This window comes from Molothrus ater, chromosome 18 (assembly GCF_012460135.2).
Source record: "Molothrus ater isolate BHLD 08-10-18 breed brown headed cowbird chromosome 18, BPBGC_Mater_1.1, whole genome shotgun sequence".
In the NCBI taxonomy this organism is placed as follows: Eukaryota; Metazoa; Chordata; class Aves; order Passeriformes; family Icteridae; genus Molothrus; species Molothrus ater.
This window is the reverse complement of record NC_050495.2, coordinates 10,063,608-10,082,913: the sequence shown is the minus strand read 5'-3', so window position 1 is coordinate 10,082,913 and position 19,306 is coordinate 10,063,608. Positions and strand designations below refer to the sequence as shown.

At 59.3% G+C, this 19,306-nt stretch overlaps 4 protein-coding genes across 4 annotated transcripts; 2 read left to right on the top strand and 2 right to left on the bottom strand.

Moving 5' to 3' along the window:
- Window positions 1-670: 670 nt before the first annotated feature.
- Window positions 671-3,489, bottom strand: PEBP1 (phosphatidylethanolamine binding protein 1). Its single transcript, XM_036392892.2, has 4 exons — window positions 3,305-3,489; window positions 2,883-2,992; window positions 2,182-2,282; window positions 671-1,442 (listed from the first exon to the last, which is right to left on the bottom strand). The coding sequence occupies exons 1-4, from the start codon at window positions 3,437-3,439 to the stop codon at window positions 1,225-1,227; spliced, it is 564 nt and encodes a 187-aa protein (XP_036248785.1). The 5' UTR covers window positions 3,440-3,489; the 3' UTR covers window positions 671-1,224.
- Window positions 3,490-4,201: 712 nt separating this feature from the next.
- Window positions 4,202-10,679, top strand: VSIG10 (V-set and immunoglobulin domain containing 10). The gene is made up of 8 exons (XM_036393407.2): window positions 4,202-4,386; window positions 4,599-4,883; window positions 7,607-7,888; window positions 8,645-8,938; window positions 9,019-9,129; window positions 9,740-9,752; window positions 9,864-10,024; window positions 10,140-10,679. Exons 1-8 carry the CDS (start codon window positions 4,302-4,304, stop codon window positions 10,205-10,207), a joined length of 1,299 nt encoding a protein of 432 aa, XP_036249300.1. The 5' UTR covers window positions 4,202-4,301; the 3' UTR covers window positions 10,208-10,679.
- A 407-nt stretch (window positions 10,680-11,086) lies between these two features.
- CFAP73 (cilia and flagella associated protein 73) lies at window positions 11,087-13,597 on the top strand. The gene is made up of 7 exons (XM_036393408.1): window positions 11,087-11,334; window positions 11,743-11,878; window positions 12,009-12,113; window positions 12,180-12,380; window positions 12,474-12,695; window positions 12,948-13,106; window positions 13,203-13,597. The coding sequence occupies exons 1-7, from the start codon at window positions 11,276-11,278 to the stop codon at window positions 13,296-13,298; spliced, it is 978 nt and encodes a 325-aa protein (XP_036249301.1). The 5' UTR covers window positions 11,087-11,275; the 3' UTR covers window positions 13,299-13,597.
- Window positions 13,598-13,677: 80 nt separating this feature from the next.
- DDX54 (DEAD-box helicase 54) lies at window positions 13,678-19,225 on the bottom strand. The gene is made up of 20 exons (XM_036393406.2): window positions 19,176-19,225; window positions 18,495-18,636; window positions 18,338-18,408; window positions 18,070-18,255; window positions 17,932-17,981; window positions 17,782-17,823; window positions 17,443-17,538; window positions 17,229-17,350; window positions 17,006-17,067; window positions 16,753-16,884; window positions 16,291-16,501; window positions 15,892-16,026; window positions 15,457-15,678; window positions 15,294-15,367; window positions 15,014-15,211; window positions 14,713-14,855; window positions 14,524-14,637; window positions 14,332-14,436; window positions 14,053-14,156; window positions 13,678-13,974 (listed from the first exon to the last, which is right to left on the bottom strand). Exons 1-20 carry the CDS (start codon window positions 19,212-19,214, stop codon window positions 13,745-13,747), a joined length of 2,478 nt encoding a protein of 825 aa, XP_036249299.1. The 5' UTR covers window positions 19,215-19,225; the 3' UTR covers window positions 13,678-13,744.
- Window positions 19,226-19,306: the final 81 nt, after the last annotated feature.

Here is a 19,306-nt window from a genome sequence, read left to right as displayed (position 1 = left end):
GTAGCTGGGGCTGTTTTCCTGGAAAACCAGTGATCCTCTTGAAATGTTTTAATTGCTGGGCTGATAAAAGTGCCCTGGGCCAGCACCATCCACCTGAGTTCTGGAATCCCCCATTTTCACAGGGGTGCTGCTGATTCCTGTTTGTCAGACCATGTCAGTGCAGAGCTGTGATACAGCAGCTTGAATAAAAGGGGGAAGGCTCCTGATTCTGTGAAGCTGAATTGCACTGGCTTCACCTTTTTATAGCCTACCAAAGGCTCATTTCTGCTCTAGGCACTTAGGGGAGACCCCCAGGCCTCACTGCAGAGCTGCTGGAGCAGCAGGAAGCACCTGGGACCTGCAGCTGGGCTGGGAAGTGGCTTCAGGTCAGGGAAGCTGGTGGTGCCCAGACTGACTGTTGGGGTGTCAGATCTGCTGTGGTGATGGGGGGGCTCCTGTGGAGGGAAGGAGCCCCCACGGGTCTGGGAGTGTGGGGAGATCCCTTGGGAAGGAACTGAAGGCTGGGAATATTTTTAAGATAGAAAGACATGATGGCTTTGAGCTGCGTCCCTCCAGGAATGGGGAGCCCTGGCACAGGGTCCAGCCTCATCCCAGGAACACAACACCACCCACTGCTCCCTGAGCACTGCCCTCATCCCCCTGCCCCAAGAAGACAACCAAGCACACCAAGTACCTTGGGAAGTTTTTAATTGTACTGTGAGCACAGGGCAGGTCACCACAGGACTGAACAGAACAAAGTGGTCTCAGCTTTGGGTGGCAGCAGAGAACAGAAGGAAGTGCTCTAGGCCAGCTCCTGCCTCCCCTCAAGCTGCACCTTCACTACTGTAGTGGTGATGTGGAGGCACTGGCCAAATGTAGGAGGGGGGAAAGAAAAGAAAAAAGGGGGAGAAGTTTCCCTTGGACTGCCCTCTCCTCTCCTGGAAAAGGGAGTCTCCACAGCCAGCACCTGCCCCAAAGTGGTTGTGTACCCACACCCCTGCCACCTCAAGCCATCCCAAGACAGCAGAGACCCCCTGAATTGACACTAATTCACAAAGGCTACTGTTTCCCTTAAGCAGGTCAGTTTGGAGCCAGAAGCAGCTCTAGCTAGGATACCACGGGCATCAGCACAGGGACAGAGCAGGGACAGTGACAGTGACATTGTCAGAGCGGGACACTTGGCTTCAACTCATTAACAGAACACAGTTAGAGCGCCGTGCCCAGCCCCACCCACAGGCCATGGCCCTACTTCCCCGAGAGCTGCTCGTAGAGCTTGGGCACGTACTCATCCCACTCGGCCTGGTAGCAGGTGCCCGCCACGGGCGCCCCCAGCCCGTACTTGCTGCGGAAGGCGGCCACCTTGAACTTGCCGCGCTTGTCCCCGGAGCGGTTGGAGAGCACGGGCTCGCTGCAGGCCAGCTGCTGCGGCTGCTCGTACACCAGCCACACGTAGCGGTGCAGCCCTGCGGGACAGACGGACACGTTCCAGCAGAAACCCTTCAGCCCAGCTGGCTCGGACTCTCTGCTCAGTCACAACATTTTATTATCGTTCCTTGCTAGCCTTCTGATGAAATCCTTGCTTCTGTTCTTTTAGTATAGTTTTAATGTATCGTTTTCTTTTAATATAATATATATCATAATAATAATCATAATATCTTTTCTCCCGAGAAGCTGAGGCCTCAGAAATCAGTTGTAAACAATAATTATCTGCTGTTGTGGAATGCAACAGGTGCATCTTTGATTGGTCTTGTGTGGTTGTTTTTAATTAATGGCCAATCACAGTCCAGCCGTCTCAGACTCTCTGGTCAGTCACAAGATTTTATTATGATTCTTTTCTGTTCCTTGCTAGCCTTCTGATGAAATCCTTTCTTCTGTTCTTTTAGTATAGTTTTAATATATCATTTTAATATATCATTAATATATCATTTTCTTTTCATATATCATAAAATAATAAATCAGCCTTCTGAAACACAGAGTCAAGATTCTCATCTCTTCCCTTGTCCTGGGACCCCTGTGAACATCACCACACCCCTGTGCCCCAGGTGAGACCACAGCTGCTCAGGAAAGGTGCACTAAGGCTGGATCCCTGCTATGTGCAGCCCCCAGCAATCCTGCATGGATTGTTCCTGCAGGGTTCCCCCCACCCTGCTGCACTGGGTGTGATCCACACAGCAGCACCTGGGAGCTGCTGCAGGTACCGACCTGTTCCCTTGGGAGGCCCAGAGCCAACATAATCCGACATGACGGTCCCGCTGCCCACATTGTTGCCTTTCATGTTGGTCACCAGGAAGTGATGCCACTCTCTGAAAGGACAAGGCACAGAACACTCTGGCAGAGCCACAGATAAGAAGAACCTTTGTCACTCCAAGCTGCTGCTTTTCCATGAGGCTGTCAGCATGGAGTGAACAAAGAGCTGCCATTCCTTGTTTGCCAAACCCGAAGAGCACCAGTCCCAGAGCAGGCCCTGCTTTGTTGGGATGCACAACCTGCCAAAACCAGCCCCATGTGGCTACAGGAAACCCACAGCCTGACCTCTGAGAGTGGGGATTGCAACCACTGCTGAAGCTGACTTGAGGAAGGTGAGCTGGTCCCAGATTTAAGATTCTGCCGCCAGCAAAGACCTAATTCCAACTCACATATGTGCTAAATTAGAGCAAGCAGTAAATGCTGCGCTGCTCCAGCTACAACAGACCTTTGAGCATCCTTGATAAAAGCAGCTGCTCCTCCCCGTGCTGTCCCTGGCTCAAGGAGAGATGCAAGGACACGATTTCTATGACAAGCCACAGCCCCACAGCTGCACTTTAGGTAGAGCACAGCCCCACCTCCTCCTTAAGCCTCTGCTCAGCCCAAGAGAAACGCTCCCTTTTCCCCACGCAGGACACGGAGCTGTCCATCCCCACTACCTGAACTTCGGGTCCTTCCGACTGGGCGCATCAGGGTCTGTGAGAACCAGGGTGTAAAGCTTCTGGGGATCGCAGCCGTCCCACTCGATGCTGGTGGGGCGATTCTGGACCTGCAGGGACGATCGCGTTAGCACCGGCCCCGCTGTCAGCGCCAGCCACCCGCCCTGCACACCGGGCCAGCACCGGCCTGCGCTGGCAGCGCCACCCGAGGGCTTCAAGGCCATTCGCGCCAGCTCGCCTCGGCTGTGAGAACCACGGGTTTTCTCTCCTGCGGCACGGCCGCCCCCGCAACTCAGCCCCTCTCTGTGCCGCGCACCCGGGGAAGCTCCGGCGGCAGCTGCCGGAGGGACAGCGCAGGAGGCCCGGCCGCATCCCGCCATTTTGCCGCACCAACCCCCGCGAGCGGGGCCGGGGCTGCTTACCTGAGTGGGCGTGAGCACCTTGCCCAGCTCGTCGATCTCCACGGAGCCATACTTGACCCTCAGCGGCTGCGCCGGCTTCTGCTCCACCTCGGAGAGGCTCAGGGGCCCGTCCCACTTGGCCAGGTCCACCGGCATGGCGACGTTTGCGGCTGCGACGGCGGCGGCTCCGAGCGGCCCGTGCCCCTTGGCGGAGGCACCGCCCCGCTCCTCTCCCATTGGTGGAGACGCCGCTATGCTCCCCTCCCATTGGTGGAGACGCACCGCCGGCCTCTCCCGCGCCAGCTCTATGGCGCCCCCAGGCGGAGCTGAGGGAGGCTGGCCGAGCTCCGGTTACCTGGGCCAGCACTGTCACCCCTACCGCTAATTAGGTTAATTAATAATTAATGTACCAGGGCCCAGTGGGGCAACCCTGTGAGTCTCAGCGCTCTGCTTCACGCACGCCTTTGTGCTTCCAAGCTGCCATGTGTAAGGTGTCCTGGAGAAACCCGAGGATAGTTGCACAGTTATGGTCCTCGCTGCGGGGTTACACAGAGGAGCAATCATTTATCTCTGCTCTTCCCGCTCCTCGGTTTGTGCGGTGTCTCTAAGTGGGTAGACTAGAGGAGTTCTCTGGACGTGCGGGTCGCTTGCAGCTCAGAGAACACCCCTCAGCGCACACCGCGCTCTCCGGTTCAAACACTCCCGGTCCGTGGGCGGCACCGGGGGCAGCGCCGGCCCCGCTCTGCTGGGGCCGCCCCCGTGGCCGAGGGGGGGTGAGGTGACCCCAAGATGGAGGGCAGCCCCGGGGGAAGGGGGGGTCCCAAGATGGCGGCTGCCCAAAGCGGCGGCTGTGAGGCGGCGGGACCTGCTGGATGGACGAACCCCATCACGGGCCCCTCACGGGCCTGGCGGGCGGGTCCCCCCGGCCGGGCACGCCCGTTCGCCCTCCCCAGGCCTGTCCCCGGGGCGGTGGCCGGGCAGCTCCGCCTCCGCGGGGCTCCGGCAGTGGTGCACAGCCATGCAGCGCCTCGGCGGGATGCCGCCGGCGCGGCTCGTCCTCGCCCTTTGCTTCTGGAGGCTGGTGCCGCGCCGGGAGGCCGCAGGTAGCGCGGGCTGAGGGGAGGGGAGCTGGGAGCTGTGTCCCTTTTCCTGATCCTGCTGTGCGCTGGTGGTTTTTAGTCACCTCAGAGGTCCCTCAGCAGTCCCGTAACAAGCACCCCAGAGGGCTGACACAGACCAGATATCCAGGTCTTTGCTGCAGAAGGTGGCTTTGCCCATTCCCTCCATCCCTAACGCCGTCCCCTCTCTCTTGCAGGAACAGATGAAGTGGTTTTTGGGCAGGTGGGAGGAAGCGTCCTCCTCTTATGCCGCAACGTGTCCAAGGAAGCCACCGAGGTGGTCTGGTTCCAAGGGGATCCGCAGTCCTTCCCACCTCTCTTCTCCTCGAGGGTCTCCTTCCCCCCTGATGTCCGCTTTTCCCTGGTGGACAACAGCTCCCTGAGCATCTCCGAGCTGCGTGTGCAGGACGAGGGCAACTACACCTGCAGGGAAGTGCTGAACAAGACGGACCACGAGCACAAGGTGCAGCTCCTGGTGGCCAGTAAGTCATCCCCACAGCTGGGCTTCCTCCCCTCGGCCTCCTACGTCCCCAAATGCATCTGGCACTGGTGGAAAGATAATATTTAGAAGGTGCAAACGGCTTTATGGTGCAGAATTTCTCACATCTGCTCACAAGCACCAAAATGTGTGTCCAAATGATCTGTCATAGATCTAGCATGTGCAGGGGAAATGCCAGCATTCAAGTCCTTGCTGTGTTTCTTCTTCATTGCTGATGATAAACGAGTTTTTGGGCACATCTTCCATTCTCTGTAGCTAATCTCCATAAACCTTGGGGTAGGGGCTGCTGCTTGCTGCCTGCTTTCCCTTGTTAGGATAGATGTGCTGTGCCATTCCTCAGTGCCATCCTTTTAGTGGGAGAACTCTTCCCAGCTGAGGAGTCTTACATTGATGGAAGCATGAAATTCCTCAGGTTTATGTGGGAGCAGTGTCCTGGGAGCGTACCTGTTATCAGCACAGGCCAGTTCTTTCAGCCCTTCTGTGTCTTCTGGTGCTGTCTCCCTTTTCCATGTCTATTTCATCCATTCATTCCCTTAGAAATGTTCAGAGGCACAGGTGGAAGTCAGGCTGGAAAGCACTCCAGCCAGTTAATCCTTCCTGCTTCTGCCAGGGACCATTATTTTGCCCTGATGCCTCATGTATTCAATGGGAACAGCCCCCTCCAGATCTGGTGCTGCTCTTAGTCCCCTCAGGATTGATAAGAGGGAAAATCTGCTGCATTTTGGCCCTCTGTACTCCCTTGGCCCTTTCCTTTCTTGCTGCTCTTTCCATGTGTGAGACCTGTTTGCCTTGAGGGTGTTCCTACCTTCTACCTGTGTGTAAACACTGCACCTGTTCTGTACAGATTAACCTCTTGAAAGTTTACAGGAATAAAAATTCTCTTCCTGCAGCAAAGAATGTGCAGATGGGGGTGTGAAGGGTTGAACCCCAGGCTGCTTCAGGGAATAGATATGTAGGCACTGGGCTGAGGAGTGGGGAGCCCCAAATCTGGAGCACTGGGGCAGAACACTTGGGAGCAAAACATATTTATGGGGTGCCAAGTGTTGGAGCTGCACTGTGGACTTCATTTATTAGTCTGGAATGAATTGTATCACTAATGTCTGAGTACAACAAAGGTGATGTGGGCATAGCCTTTGGTAGGTGAGGAGGAGATTTCTGGAGATGCTTTAGCTCAGCAGGAGGAGCATCAGTAAAAGTTAGAAGTTTTACCTCTGACCTGTAGCAGGGCCCCATTTTTTTACAACCCCTGTTGGTGGAACATCTTATCCTGGCCTGGAGCAAATTTTGGACACGGCCTTGGCACTGCTGTGGAAGAGCCTCCCAGGATATGTAGAGGTTTTTGTGGGAATAACCAGCTGCCAGTCTTCAGCCCATCCCATGGGTGGTACCAAAAAGGTTCTCTTTTTGTTGGAAACTGCACTTTGAAAACCCCACAAGCAGTAAACATTCTAGTGACAGGACAAAGGTGCAGCCCTGCCTTGGGCTGTGGTTCTGTGTTTGTTTTGGATGGGAAGCACCTGTGAAGGAGACGTGCAGTTCCACACCTCCAGGGATTCCTTGGCACATCTGTGTGTGGGTTGATGCAAGAACTGTTGGCTCTCCTGGGGGTCAAACCACAACAGGTCCTTTTTGCTGCTGTTTTGTGAGGTTGAGAGGGTGGAGATTTTTAGGCTTTTGGTTTGTTAACTTTGTGGGAGCAGATTTCTTTAGACAGAGTTGTGCTGGGAGAGCCTGGGAGTTCAGGATGTAAAGCTGATGGCTTCAGGAGACTGTTCCTGAGCTCAGCACAGAAAGTGCAGCTCTGGCTGGACATCCTGGAGGGGCTGTGTCCACCTGGACATCCTGGAAGGGCTGTGTCCACCTGGACATCCTGACAGAGCTGTGCCCCATTGATGTGGGACAGTTTGTGCTGGTTCAGGCTGACAGGATGCCCTATTAACCACAGCCAGGGTTTGGGATCAGTTTGATCCTCCCCAGAGGTGGGACACAGGGAGTGTTGCAGAGAACTTTCTTGCCAGAGCTGAGTGGTTTCAAAGATCACCTGAGGTGTGTGTACAGTTCCTGCAGAGACAAGCCCCAGGAAGGTGTGTTCTTGCAGCTCACGTGAGAGTTTGCCATGATGGTTTTTTAATTAATTCAAGTAATTTCAAAGTCTCTGAATAAATGCTCCCTAAAATAAGCCTCAGACATCCTTCTGACACCTCTGGTGTGGGGCTTGTTTTGGTTAGATCTCTTGGTGGGGTCTTGTTCAGCATTGCATTGGGCACAGTGTGTTAATCCTGCCTGGATCAGAGTCCAGAATCCCTCTGGCTGTTAAATCAGCACGTGTGTGGTGGATCTGTGTGTGGAAGGAGCAGCTGGGAGAGAGCCAGGACTGTGCCTTGCTCTCAAGTGATGACTCAGTGGTAGCTGTGCCATGAGGACCAGGGCAGTGGGATTTCATTCTCCTGCTGTGTTTATCTCATTTCCATTGGATAAAGCTGTGGCAATAATTTTTTCCCTCCCTCAAGGCTTGGCTGTGGGGACTGTCACAGCCTCTCTTGGTCCCTGCTGGCTGTCTCTTACAGCTGTGCACACCTGGGGCTGTGGGATGCAGGTCAGGGAGCAAGACTGGCAGGGAAACAGGAAAGATTTTTCAAGAGGGATGATGAAAAATGAATTCCAGCCCTGCAAGTGTTTCTGACCACATGCTGTCCTTGCTGATAGATCCACCACAGGCAGCCCCAAAGTGCTGGGCTGAGAGCTCCTCATCAGGGCTGATGCTGCAGCTGTTCTGCAGCTGGCCTGGAGGGTACCCCCACCCCACCCTGCACTGGAGAGAAGAGGGGCAGGATTTGGAGAACTCCAGCTGGGTCATCAGCTCCACCAGCTCCTCAGACACCCACGTGGAGACCCTGAACAGCTCCCACCTTGCCCACAGGAAAGTCTTCACGTGTGTGGGCAGCCACGTGGTGAAGCAGGAGCAGCCTGCCTGCACTGTGGAGATAAGTGAGTGGATTGCTGCCTCATTAACTGCTAATGAAGCTGGTGAATGGGGGCAGGTGGGTATCCTGGTCATTCCCTGCTCTCCAGAGCACTGAGGAGGTCAGAGAAGGCAGGAGGTGGCATGGCAGGGCACACAAGTGCAGCACAAGGCACAGATGTCCTGCAGCTGAGCTCCATCATGGCAGAGCTGTAGGTGAGCTGTGTTTGGGCCAATCTTCAGGGGCCCCAGCAGTGTTTTCACCTGTGGAAACCTCCCACACACCTGTGTGACAGTGAGAGGTGGTTTGGGGGCTGTGGGCAGCTTGAGATGAGGTTTGGTAAGGGTGGGTTTAAGGGTTATGTGTGCCCTTCAGGCATCTCGGGGATCTGAGTGGCTGATGAAAATTTGGGCTGTATTTATCCTCCAAGGGTTGTCAAGGCTTCACAAGAGCTCTGCTGATCCCAAGGGAAATAATGCCTGGGCTGCTCTTCTCCTCTCTGCCATCTGCCTGCTGGCTACCCTCAGACCATTTTTCCCTGGGGATGTGCAGACAGGTGTCAGAAGGGACTGAGCACCATGAAAGCTGCTCAGGTCACCCCTTGGGAGGCTCCTGAGTGAGCCAAATGCCAAACCCATAGCACTCCACTCCCAGACTCCTGCCTGCCTCCCTTCTGTTAATGATTATTAATCAGCCAGAAGCTTGATTGCTCGTTATGTTAATTGCCTCCATTCCCTCCTTGACTCCTGTTTTTGTTTCCTTTTGCCCCGGGGGTGTTCAGAGCTCCCTTCCCTGGAGTCTGAGCCCCCTCAGACCTGCTTTGTGGGTGACAACGTGACGCTGACCTGCCGGGTGACCGAGAGCACGCCGGCAGCTCAGCTCAGCTGGCTCAGGGACATCTCCCAGCCCGAGGAGGAGATCCAGCCTGGGGGGAGGTTCCTCATCACCCAGGAGGGCAACGTGTCCCGGCTCACCATCCAGAACTGCTCCCAGGCCACTGATGGGGGCTGCTACGTCTGCAAGGCCCAGAACCCCGTCGGGCTCAGGGAGCTCTTCGTCTGCCTCACGGTGAAACGTGAGTGGGGCTGTGGCAGGAGGGCCTGGGGGTGCTGCACACCTGAGAATCCCTCATCCAGCTGTGTCCCCTCTCTGCAGAGCCGGTGAACATCGTTGGGGTCGTGGGTGCTGTGGTGGTGCTGTCTCTCCTGACTGTTCTCACTGTCACTGGGGTTGTGTTGTACTACAATCCCCTCCTGTGCCTCAGAGGTAGGGATTGGTTCCTCCTTCCTGGGGCTTTATCCCCAACCCACCTGTCCCTCCCTGTGTGCTGTACTCAGTCAGGGTTGCCTGTGCCACGTCTGGGCAGGTCACTTCCAAGTCTGTGCCTCTGCTTGGAGCTGCCTGGGGCTCCCTTGGGGGAGGCACAGGATTGGCAGGGGTTGTCCAGTCCAGTAAAACCAGTGGCACTCCCAAAGGTATGGTGATCACATATCTTCTGAGCAGAGAGAGACATAATTCTCTCCCAGGATTTTCCTGGGAAGCTGTGAGAAAGCTCAGAGAAAACAATTCTTATCTTAATCTCTGCACCTGTTGTTGTGCCCATGTGGAATGTGTTATGGAGATTTTTTACCAAAGAGTGATTCCTTAATTGGACTCTGGTGATAGGGTTTTAATTCGTTGACCAATTAGCTCCATGTGTGTGTATCAGACTGGCAAGGGTGGTGGGTTTTTCATATAGTATAGTGTGGTAACAATAAAGCACTGATCAGCCTTCTGCAATCACAGAGTCAGTGCTCATGATTCCCCACTCAGGGGCACACTGCTACCATACAGAGGGGCAGTTGCTAACGTTGTCTCTCTTTTCTCTCCTGTTCAGGTGCTGCATTCAGGTGAGTTGACATTCTTCAGCCCAGCCCCTCATGCATCACTACTCAGCCTTCCTGTAGGGCAGGGAACAGGCTCTCCTCAGCCTTTCATCCAGCTTGCTCTGCTCTTCCCAGGAATGCAGACTCAGGGGATGTCCTAGTACTGGTGGACTCTGAAGATGACGAGGAGGGGAAGGGGTCTGAGGAGGCCCTGAGCAGCCGCAGCGAGCACGAGGCCATGGCGCTGGTAGGTGGGAGCAGGGCCCAGGCTGCTCACCTGAACCACCTCACAGAAGGTGAGGAGCTCCTGCTCCCTGCTGAGCTCTGCCTCTTCCCAGAGCAGCTGCCAGGGAGGGAGGAATTCTTGATGGCTGTTGTAGCTGAGATGCTGCTGCTCTGTGCTCTGTGTAGGTGACGATGACGAGCTCCACAGTGGGGTCTCTGCACAGGAAGTGAGAGAAGAGGCACGAGGCTCATAGCTTCTATCCCTCCTTGAGGAAGCACACGGAGCTCCAGCTGGAATCCAGCATCAAGCAGGCCATCACTGTGTGTGGCTGAGCACAGGCTGTCAGTGCCCTGTCCAGGACACTTCAGGCACCTCTCTCTCCACCTGCCACTTCCACAGTTTCACTCCATCCTTCTCCAGTCATGGTTCTCCATTTCTTCTCTCTTCCATTTTCCTCCTTCTCTTGGGTGTCCCTAAAACAAGGTGGCACCCAGCACAGGCAGAGCATGGGAGCACCCCCTCACTTCAATGCCTGTAATGGACTCGAATTCCCATGTGAGATTTTGGCTCAGTCCCAATGAGCAGCTCTGGGATGGACAAAGTCACCACAGGGCCACAGTGGTCCTGGGGCGAGGGAAGAAACGAGGGCTGTGTGGGCAGGACATGGCTGACACTGACTCTGGGAAGGCTGAATTGTTTGTATTATGAATATTTTTTTTCTCTTCCTTCTGCAGTGTTGCTCTGTGTCCACATCAGGAGTTAATCTATTCCTTGTGTGGGTGTAGGGTAATAGGGACATGAGCACACATATAGGGGGACAGAGGGGACCTGACAGCACACAGGGGGATCTGATGGCTTGTGCAGAAGGGAAGCAGTCCTGGCACATGCAGAGAGAGGCAGGGTTTGTGCTGTGGGTGAAGTCAGGGGGTCTGAGCCATCCCTGGGGTGTCAGAACAGTGGGAGCTGGAGCAGGCTGAGGGGCACAGGGAGGGCTGGGGATGGTGCTGGGGTCTGGCTGTGCACAGTGGTCTCTGAAGGGCTGAACAGAGGGTTCTGAGGGGCTGGAGCAGGATCTGAGGGCTGGAGGGAACGGAGTGTGGGTGGAAGGCTGGGATGGTTTGAGAGCGGGAGCCCCCCTGCAAGCAGCCCTGGTGCATTCCCTGTGCCCCGCACCGCGCCCTCGCAGCGGCGCTCGGAGCCGAGCCAGGAAAATCCCCGGGAGCTGCGGGAGCCTCTGGCTGCCCCTGGCAACTCTGTTGTGCTGCCAGCACCTCGGCTGTCCCGGCCCCAGCTCTTCGGGCGAGGAGGAGGCACCGCCGAGATGGACCCGGAGTTGGAGGAGCGGGTGCGAGAGGCTTTCCGGGACAAGCTGCGGCTGCTGTGAGTGACACCCCTCTGCCCTCCCCATGGCAGTGACCAAAGGGCTGGCACCAGGCCAGCAATGTCCTGCGTACCCCGTGATCTCGGTTAGTGTTCCCATCTCCGGGATGGCTGTCAGGAAGGAGAGGACACTGCAGCCACGGGCTGGGGGCAGGCAGGGGGATTCCCCGGGGTCTAACAAGAAAGCTGAGATTGTGGTGTCACCTGTCCTTCCCTAGGGAACAGCACTGGTGCTGGGGGGCTCCAAATAGGGGAGGCTGAAGTGGGAGGGCAAGAGCATGAATGCAGGCAGGGCTAAGGCTGTGTGCCTCCTGGCACCCGGGGGAGCGGGCCAGGCACAGCGGCGGCCCCTGGCAGCCCTGCCCGTGGCACGGTGGCAGATGCCCTGCCCAGGCTTTCCCTCCGCAGCCCGGCCGAGCTGCACGCAGCCCGTGGCAGGACGGGGGCAGCGCGGGGCCCCGCCACGCTGCCTCCATCCACCCGTGTGCTCCTCAAGAGGCGGGAGGCGGCCGAGGCGGAGCGGGAGCTGCAGAACCAGCGGCAGGTGAGGGCGGCCCCAGCCCCCCGGGCGCTGCAGGCGTGCCGTGGGGACAAGGGGCTGGCAGGGGTGTCCCCAGCTCCCCTCAGGTGCCCACAAACGTTGGCGATACTCCCGGCGCCCTGCCATCCCGCAGGAGTTCCAGCAGCGGATGCAGCGCCTGGCGCAGCGCCGGCAGCAGCTGGCCCGGAGGCAAGAGCAGCACCGCGACGCCGTGCTCAGATTCGAGTCCTTCCTCAAGGTGCCGGACCGGGGGCCGGGGCCGGGCAGGCCGGAGGGTCCCCGCTGACCCCGTGCCCCCGTGCAGGCGGTGGCGGCCCGGCGGGAGCGGGCGCTGCGGCGGGAGGGCGAGGAGCGGGCGCGGGCGGCGGCGGAGCGAGCGGAGAGCGCCCGGCTGCAGCGGGAGCTGGAGCGGCTGCTGCGGCACCGGGAGCGCCTGGCCCGGCGCCTGCGGAGCCTCCGGCCCTTCGGGGACTACCTGCGGGACGTGCTGGCCAGGATGGGGCAGGTGAGCTCCTGCGGTGCCACCCTGCGTGTCCCCAAGCCCCTTGGCGGGGCCATCCCTCCGGCCCTGCCGCCTCAGCCGCCTCCCACCGCCCAGTTCCAGGACGTGCCGGCCATGCTGGTGCATTTCGGGGTGCTGGCGGAGGTGCGGGCAGCCCTGGCACGGGAGGCAGAAACCGGGCAGGAGCAGCTGGCCCAGGGCAGGGCACAGCTCCAGCGGTACCGCCAGGAGAGCAGCACCCAGCTCCTGGGCACCAGGAACGAGCTGGCCCGGCTCCACACACGCCTGGAGGCTGCCCGCCGGGATGTGCTCCAGTGGGTAAGGAGGATGTGGGGTGGCCCAGGACCCCCAGGGGGAGGGGGCAGTACAGACCCCAGGTGTGCTGCACAAGGAGATGCCCAGTGTGGTGGCTGCACGCTTCTGGGCTGAGCTGAGGATCCTCACATGCTCAAAAAGCAGCAGCTCTGCATGGGGGGGGATACACAGCCAGGACTCCTGGGTCCCTCGGGCATGGCCTAGGGGGCACAGAAGGACACAGGGCAGTGGCCAGGAGCTCACTCTGTCCCCCAGGAGTCCTGCTGGACCCGCATCCAGAGCACAGCCACCCAGAAGACCCTGCTGCTGGGGCAGATCAAGCTGGCTGTGCTGAACCTCTTCCAGCAAACCACAGCACAGCTCAGGATCCCCACGGACGGAGCCCAGGAGGATACAAAGGCCCAGCTGGACATGGTCAGCACAACACTCTCCCCAGGACAGTGGGGCTGGGGACACACAGGGGCACTTACATCCCTGGATGGCTGTGGCAGCAGTCTCCCATCTCCACAGGTGCTGCTCTGCATGCAGGCCCTGGGTGACATCTGTGCCACTGGCACACACCCACAGCACCACAGGAGTGCCAGGCTGCTTCGGGGCCAGGAATAGCCCCTGGGGACACCTGCCTGCTCCTGGGGCTGGGGTGGGGCTGCCAGGGCCAGCATGGAGCCACAGGACCCACGGGGCTGGAGATAATTCCCTGCAAGTCTGGAAACCCCATGTCTAGAGGCAACATGGACAGCAGTGGCACAGTCACACTGGGGTGGCATCACACCCAGGCAGGGCCAGGGCACTCCCGAGGTTCCCTCCTGCACAGAGCACCCCAGGCAGGAGGATGAGGAGGAGGGAGCTGCTGTTGGCATCTCTGAAGGTGCGTCACATCAAAATACACCCAGCCATGCAGCACAGCACTTGCTTCTTCTTGTGTCTCTAGGGAAAGAATCACCCCAGGCACGATGCTTGGAGCAAGGACAGACGGAAGCTGGGATGCAAAACCAACCAATATTTACTGTCCCCTTGCCCAGCTCCCAGCCCAGGCCCAGAGGACGTGTGCCCTACATCCTCTTCCTGAGCTTGCCCTTTTTGGCGGGGCCGGCACGGCGGCCGAAGGCCATGAGCCGCAGCTCCTGCACGCGCTGCCGCCCGCGCGCCCGCAGCCGCTTCAGGCCCCCGCTCTGCAGGAAGCGCTGCTTGGCCGCCTTCTTGCGCTGCTTCAGGATCTGCTGCTTGTTCCTCAGCTCCGAGCGCACCCTGCCCTGCGCCGGGGGCTGCCCAGGGCCTGTGCCTGCAGGGGACAGGGCTGTGCTCAGAGCCAGGCTGAGGGGAACAGTGCAGGGCTCTGTGGCTTGTCTCAGGTACTCACCGTGCCCACGCCTGTGCTTCCCTCTGAACTGCTCCCTGCTGCGTGGCCCTTCCTCATCCTCATCCCGCTCGTCAACCTTGTACTTCTGCTTCCACTTCTCATAGCTGGATTGGGTGGGTTAAGGGAACATGTGGGGGACTCTTCACTCCCCTGTGCTGTGGTTATCAGACTGTGCTCCCTCCCCTGGCTGCTGCCCTGGCAGGGGATGGAGCCCTGACACACAGGTCCAGCCCTGCTCCTGCAGTGCCCAGGCAGGCAGCAGTGCCCATGGCAGGATACAGGTTGTTCTTGTAGGAGCTGCTGATGTAGCGCCCGCTCTCCGTCCGCACCTTCTTCTTGTCCTCCTGGCCCGTCTGCCCCACAAACCGCTTCTTCTTGCGGTCCCTGAGAGAGACAGAAGGGTGGTGGGACCAAGCAGTGCCACCCCCAGTCCTGATTCCCCCTCCAGCCCACAGGGCAAAGCCCACTCACCACTTGAGAAGCTGCTTGTTCTTGTTGAGGTTGTGGTTCTCGTCGCCCATGAGATCCAGCACGGCCCCGGCCGCCTGCTGCTCGAAGGCGCTGCCCTCGCCGCCCACGCTCAGCCTGCCAAGGGGGGTGATGAGAGCAGCCCCCACACAGGCTGGGAGGGGACAGCAGCAGCAGCCCCCCCGAACTTACCCCCGCTCACTCTCAAAGTCCTTGGGCCGGTATGGGATGTAGAAGTCCTCAGCCTGCTGTGCCGGCTGCTGCGGCTTTTTCCTGGGACCATCTTCTCCTCGGCCCCGTTTTCGCTTCTGGCCCCCCACATTGGAGAACACGTCCTGGATGGGGACATGGAGGGTTCAGGAGCCACATCCTCCCAATATCCCCACAAGTCTCTGCACCAACCTCCAAACCCCAGCACAATCTGGGGCCCTGGTGCTGCCAGCACCGGGCTAAGGCGGCTCTGCAGCAGTTCCTGCATCCATGACCCAATTACCTGGAGGTCTTCCTGCTCTCCTTCCCCATCCTGGGGCTCGGGAGGGGCTGGGCACATCCCCTGCCCTTTAAGTGCTGCTGCCCGCTTCTCCTGCTGCCCACGCTGGAACTTCTCGATCAGGGCGTGGTCGTGGCGCCGCTTTGATCGCATCACAGTGCTGGCCGGTGTCCGGGACGTGGCATTGATCTCAAAGATAGTCTGTCCCCAGGGCAAGAGCATCATTCCCAGTGAGCCACATGGGCATCCCATCATCCATCCCATCCCATCCATCTCAACTCACCGCCTTGGACTTGTAGGTTTTAATGCTATCCACCAACTTCAGCCTCTGCAGCTCGGTGTCTTCGAAGCGAGCTCCTGGGGAAGGCAGGCAGGGACAGGGGCACAGATCAGTTTCATGGGGAGGGCAATGGGGTTCCCTCCCTCGGCATCCCCCCAGCACTCACTGAAGAGGGGGTGCATGCCCAGCTGGGACACATCCAGGTCCTTGGCCCTCTTGATGGACTCAGGCGAGGGGCCGGGCCGGGAGCGCAGGTACTGCTTGTGGGCGTTGTCGGCGACGCGGCGGAGGCTGCGCAGCTCCAGAGAGTTCTCGTGGTCCGTCAGCAGCAGGCATTCCTCATCATCCACCAGGCTCTGCGGGACACGGCCCAGGACCCCACCAGCATCTGCAGCCCAGAGCAGTGTGTCACCTCCCCAGCACCCAGCCTGCATTTCTCACAGCAGAGCTGACAGCTCCAGGGAGCTTGGCACAGTTCAACCAGCATCCCCACACACAGAGTGTATCACAGCCCCCAACACCCCATTTTCCCCACCACAAGACCACAAACTCCAGCACTGGCCAAGGCGAACACCCCAGTGGCCACACAGCCACCCCTCACCTGCAGGCATCTCCTGGGCTCCAGCGAGGACGAGTGGGCGCCCCAGGAAGAGGTGGAGGTCGAACACGTAGGGCATCTCGTCGGGAGCCACCAGCGAGTAGGCAGTGCCACTGCGGCCAGCTCGGGCCACACGACCTGGCACGGGCAAGAGGACAATGGGAAACCATGCCCAGCCTGGCCCCACCCAGGCAAGGGATCCCCGGTGTCCCTGGTAGTCTACACACGTGACATTTACCATGGGGGCATGGCTGGCAAGAGCAAGGGGAAACTCTACAGGGAAGATACCAATCTTGCTCCCAAGAGCCCTCACAGTCCAGCTAGGACATCAGGGACCCTGACACTGCTTTGTCCCCAGTCTGTCCCTCAATACCACAACACAGTGAGGGCACTGGCACCCACCGACACGATGCAGGAACAGCTTGCCCTTGGCAGGGAAGCTGAAGTTGATGACATTGTCCAGCATGGGGATGTCCAGCCCCCGGGCAGCCACATCGGTGACCAGCAGCACCGGGCACTTGCCCTGGGAGAACTTGGCAATGTTGATCTTGCGGGCAGTCTGGTCCAGAGAGCTGTAGATGTGGGTGCAGCGGATGCCCTGTGCCGTCAGCAGCTGGCAAAGGGAGAGAAGATTGGATGGCTGTGCCCTCAGCAGAGAGACAGGGCCAGAGACTCCAGAGTGGCCACCTGCACCTCCAAATCCTGAAGTGCTCCCTCCTCTCTCTGAGGGGTGAATGGATGCAGCACTTCCATGAGGACATATTCTGAGATTTCTCCTTCAACCCAGTGAAACAGAGGGAGAGATTCCAGCAGGGACCTGCCACAGCTGCAGAGCCCACATGGGCACCCCCAAATGCCACTCACCTCCCTCAGATATTCCGTGTGGTGCTTGGTGGCCACGAAGACAACTGTCTGGTCCTGGGGTTTCACCACGCTGCGGAGCAGGTGGAGCAGCACGGCCGGTTTGTCGTCCCCACGCACGTGCAAGAACACCAGCTGCAGCACGGAGGCAGCGCTCAGCCCCGTGCCACCATTGCCACCCTCATCCCCTCCTCAGCAGCAGGGGGCTTGCAGCGGGTAGGGGGCACAAAGCCCCTCTTGAATTCCCCCATCTCACCTTGAGCTGCTCACTCAGCTTGGACTCCACATCCAGGCGGATCAGCATGGGCTCAGTGAGGCCTGCGGTGACACACAGGACATGGGTCACTCAGGGGTGTCCTGCTGGGGACACCCGCTTGGCCCAGCATTAATCCAGCCTGGTTTTCCCAGTGCTAGGCTTGGCCTGGCTGTGGGGCTGTGCCATGTCCCTGTCCCCAGTGCCACCTGCCCCAGGTCCTCACCAGCCCGGGCAAACTCAACGAGCAGCTTGGGCAGCGTGGCGGAGAACAGCACGGTCTGGTGGCAGTCCGGGAGCCGGGCAATGATCTCCTGCAGCTGCTCAGCAAAGCCCATCTCAAAGAGCCTGCAGGGAGGGGATATGGGACATGGCAGGTCCCTCCCTGGGCCTCTCACCCGTGTGGGGACACTGCCAGCCCTGGGGACAGCCCTGCTGACCTGTCGGCCTCGTCGAACACCACGTACTCCACGGTGTGCAGCTTCAGCTTCATCTCCACTGCCACGTGCACCAGGCGCCCAGGGGTGGCTATGATTCTGTGGGGACAGAGAGGGTGACAGGTCCAGGCCAAGGGGGAGACAGTGTCCCCACACCATCCTGGGAGCAGGTCCCAAATCCAACCCAAAGATGACACAATAGAGACCCAGCTGTCCCACAGGAAGTTGCTCCAAGGGAACACCAGGAATGCCCATCAGGCACAACAGCTCTAAACACCAGTGATGTTCCCAGATGGCAGGTGGCCATTTCCCCACTGGGTCCCTTCCCTGTGCCCCACTCACATGTCAGGGTTCTCATGCAGGGCAGCAAACTGGTCCTCCATCCTGTGAGAGAGGGGAGAGGCTGGGGTGGCACCGGGCAGCTCAGCCCCTCACCAGGTTTTGGGGAGGCTCAGGGAAGCGGGGATTGGAGAGGACATGGGGACAGCTTACTTGTCTCCTCCCAGGATTAGGGCTGTCTTCAAGCCAGTGAACTTGCCCAGCTGCAGGGCAAGCAATAAACATATTGGTGGGATGTAGAACCAAACCCATTGTCCCCATTGTTCCCACTCATCCCCATGTCCCCTGTACCTCCTTGGTGAACTTGAGGGTCTGCAGGGCCAGCTCCCGGGTGGGTGAGAGGATGAGGGCGCGTGGCCCGGCCTGGCTGGGCGCCTTCAGCCGCTCGAACATGGGGATGAGGAAACAGGCCGTCTTCCCACTGCCCGTCCGGGCCATGGCCACCACATCCCGGCCACGCAGGATGGCAGGGATGGTCTGTGGGACACCATCGTCACCGTCACTGTCACTGTCCCACTGCCACCCCCTGGGACAGGGACCCACCGCTCCCCAGGCTCACCTTCCTCTGGATGGGCGTGGGCACCTTGTAGCCCTTCTTCATGATGCCCTTGAAGACAGGGTAGCTGAGGCCTGGGGGAACAGGGACAAGTGAGGGGGCATGGGCAGGAGGGGACAGTCCCTGTCCCAGGGACAGCTGTCCCCTGCCTCACACTCACCCATGGACTGGAAGCCCCCGGATTTCTTCTTCTTCTGGTTCTGGGCCCGCACCATGGCCTGAGTGTCCAGCTCAGCGTCAGCGTCGGCGCCATCGTCCTCTTCGGTGGCCGTAGGGAAGGCAGGCAGTGGGGTCGCAGGCACCTGGGGACAGTGGGGGACATGGTTGTGGTGATGGGTCAGGTCACTGCAGCTCTGCACTGTCGGCACGGCAGGCAGGGCCACCAGTGCTGGTGACTGTGGTTACTGGGGACATTTGCACTGGGACACGGGTACTGGGGACACTGGCACTGGGACAGTGGCATTGGGACATGGGTATTGGGACACTGGCACTAGGACACGGGTACTGGGGACACTGGTACTGAGACACGGGTACTGGGGATTAAGGTACTGGGGACTAAGGTACTGGGAGACGGGTGCTCAGGACAGCGGCATTGGGACACTGGTCGTGGGGATAGTGGTACTGGGGACACGCGTACCAGGAATACGGGCACAGGGGACATTGGCACTAAGGACACCGGTACTGTGGACACCGGCACATGGACACCGGGGCCGCAGTACCGGGCGCAGGGACACGGGGCGCAGGGACACGGGGCGCAGGGACACGCCTCGCTCGGGCCCAGCCCGTTTCCACCCCGCTCCCGCCCCGCCCCGTCCATTCCCGGCCCATTCCCGCCCGGTACCGGCGCTCCGCGGGGCTGGCGGCGGGCTCGCGGCGCCATGTCGGTCCCGGCGGCGGATCCACGTGTCGGGGGCGGGGACGGAAGGGGGCGGAAGGGGCCGGCCCGGTCCGAGCCCGCCCCGCCCCGGGGCC

Bases quoted from the DNA above. Each gene is read 5' to 3' on its own strand.
- CFAP73 (XM_036393408.1), top strand. From the start codon at position 11,276: ATGGACCCGGAGTTGGAGGAGCGGGTGCGAGAGGCTTTCCGGGACAAG. The intron at 12,114-12,179 runs GTGCCGGACCGG...GCCCCCGTGCAG, and splicing joins GATTCGAGTCCTTCCTCAAG to GCGGTGGCGGCCCGGCGGGA. The intron at 13,107-13,202 runs GTCAGCACAACA...CCATCTCCACAG, and splicing joins CAAAGGCCCAGCTGGACATG to GTGCTGCTCTGCATGCAGGC.
- VSIG10 (XM_036393407.2), top strand. From the start codon at position 4,302: ATGCAGCGCCTCGGCGGGATGCCGCCGGCGCGGCTCGTCCTCGCCCTT. The intron at 4,387-4,598 runs GTAGCGCGGGCT...TCTCTCTTGCAG, and splicing joins GCCGCGCCGGGAGGCCGCAG to GAACAGATGAAGTGGTTTTT. The intron at 7,889-8,644 runs GTGAGTGGATTG...GGGGGTGTTCAG, and splicing joins TGCCTGCACTGTGGAGATAA to AGCTCCCTTCCCTGGAGTCT.
- PEBP1 (XM_036392892.2), bottom strand. From the start codon at position 3,439: ATGCCGGTGGACCTGGCCAAGTGGGACGGGCCCCTGAGCCTCTCCGAG. The intron at 2,993-3,304 runs GTAAGCAGCCCC...TCGTCCCTGCAG, and splicing joins AGGTGCTCACGCCCACTCAG to GTCCAGAATCGCCCCACCAG. The intron at 2,283-2,882 runs GTAGTGGGGATG...TTGTCCTTTCAG, and splicing joins CGGAAGGACCCGAAGTTCAG to AGAGTGGCATCACTTCCTGG.
- DDX54 (XM_036393406.2), bottom strand. From the start codon at position 19,214: ATGGCGCCGCGAGCCCGCCGCCAGCCCCGCGGAGCGCCG. The intron at 15,368-15,456 runs GTGAGTGCTGGG...TGCCTTCCCCAG, and splicing joins GGGCATGCACCCCCTCTTCA to GAGCTCGCTTCGAAGACACC. The intron at 14,437-14,523 runs GTGAGTGGGCTT...TGTCTCTCTCAG, and splicing joins AACAAGCAGCTTCTCAAGTG to GGACCGCAAGAAGAAGCGGT.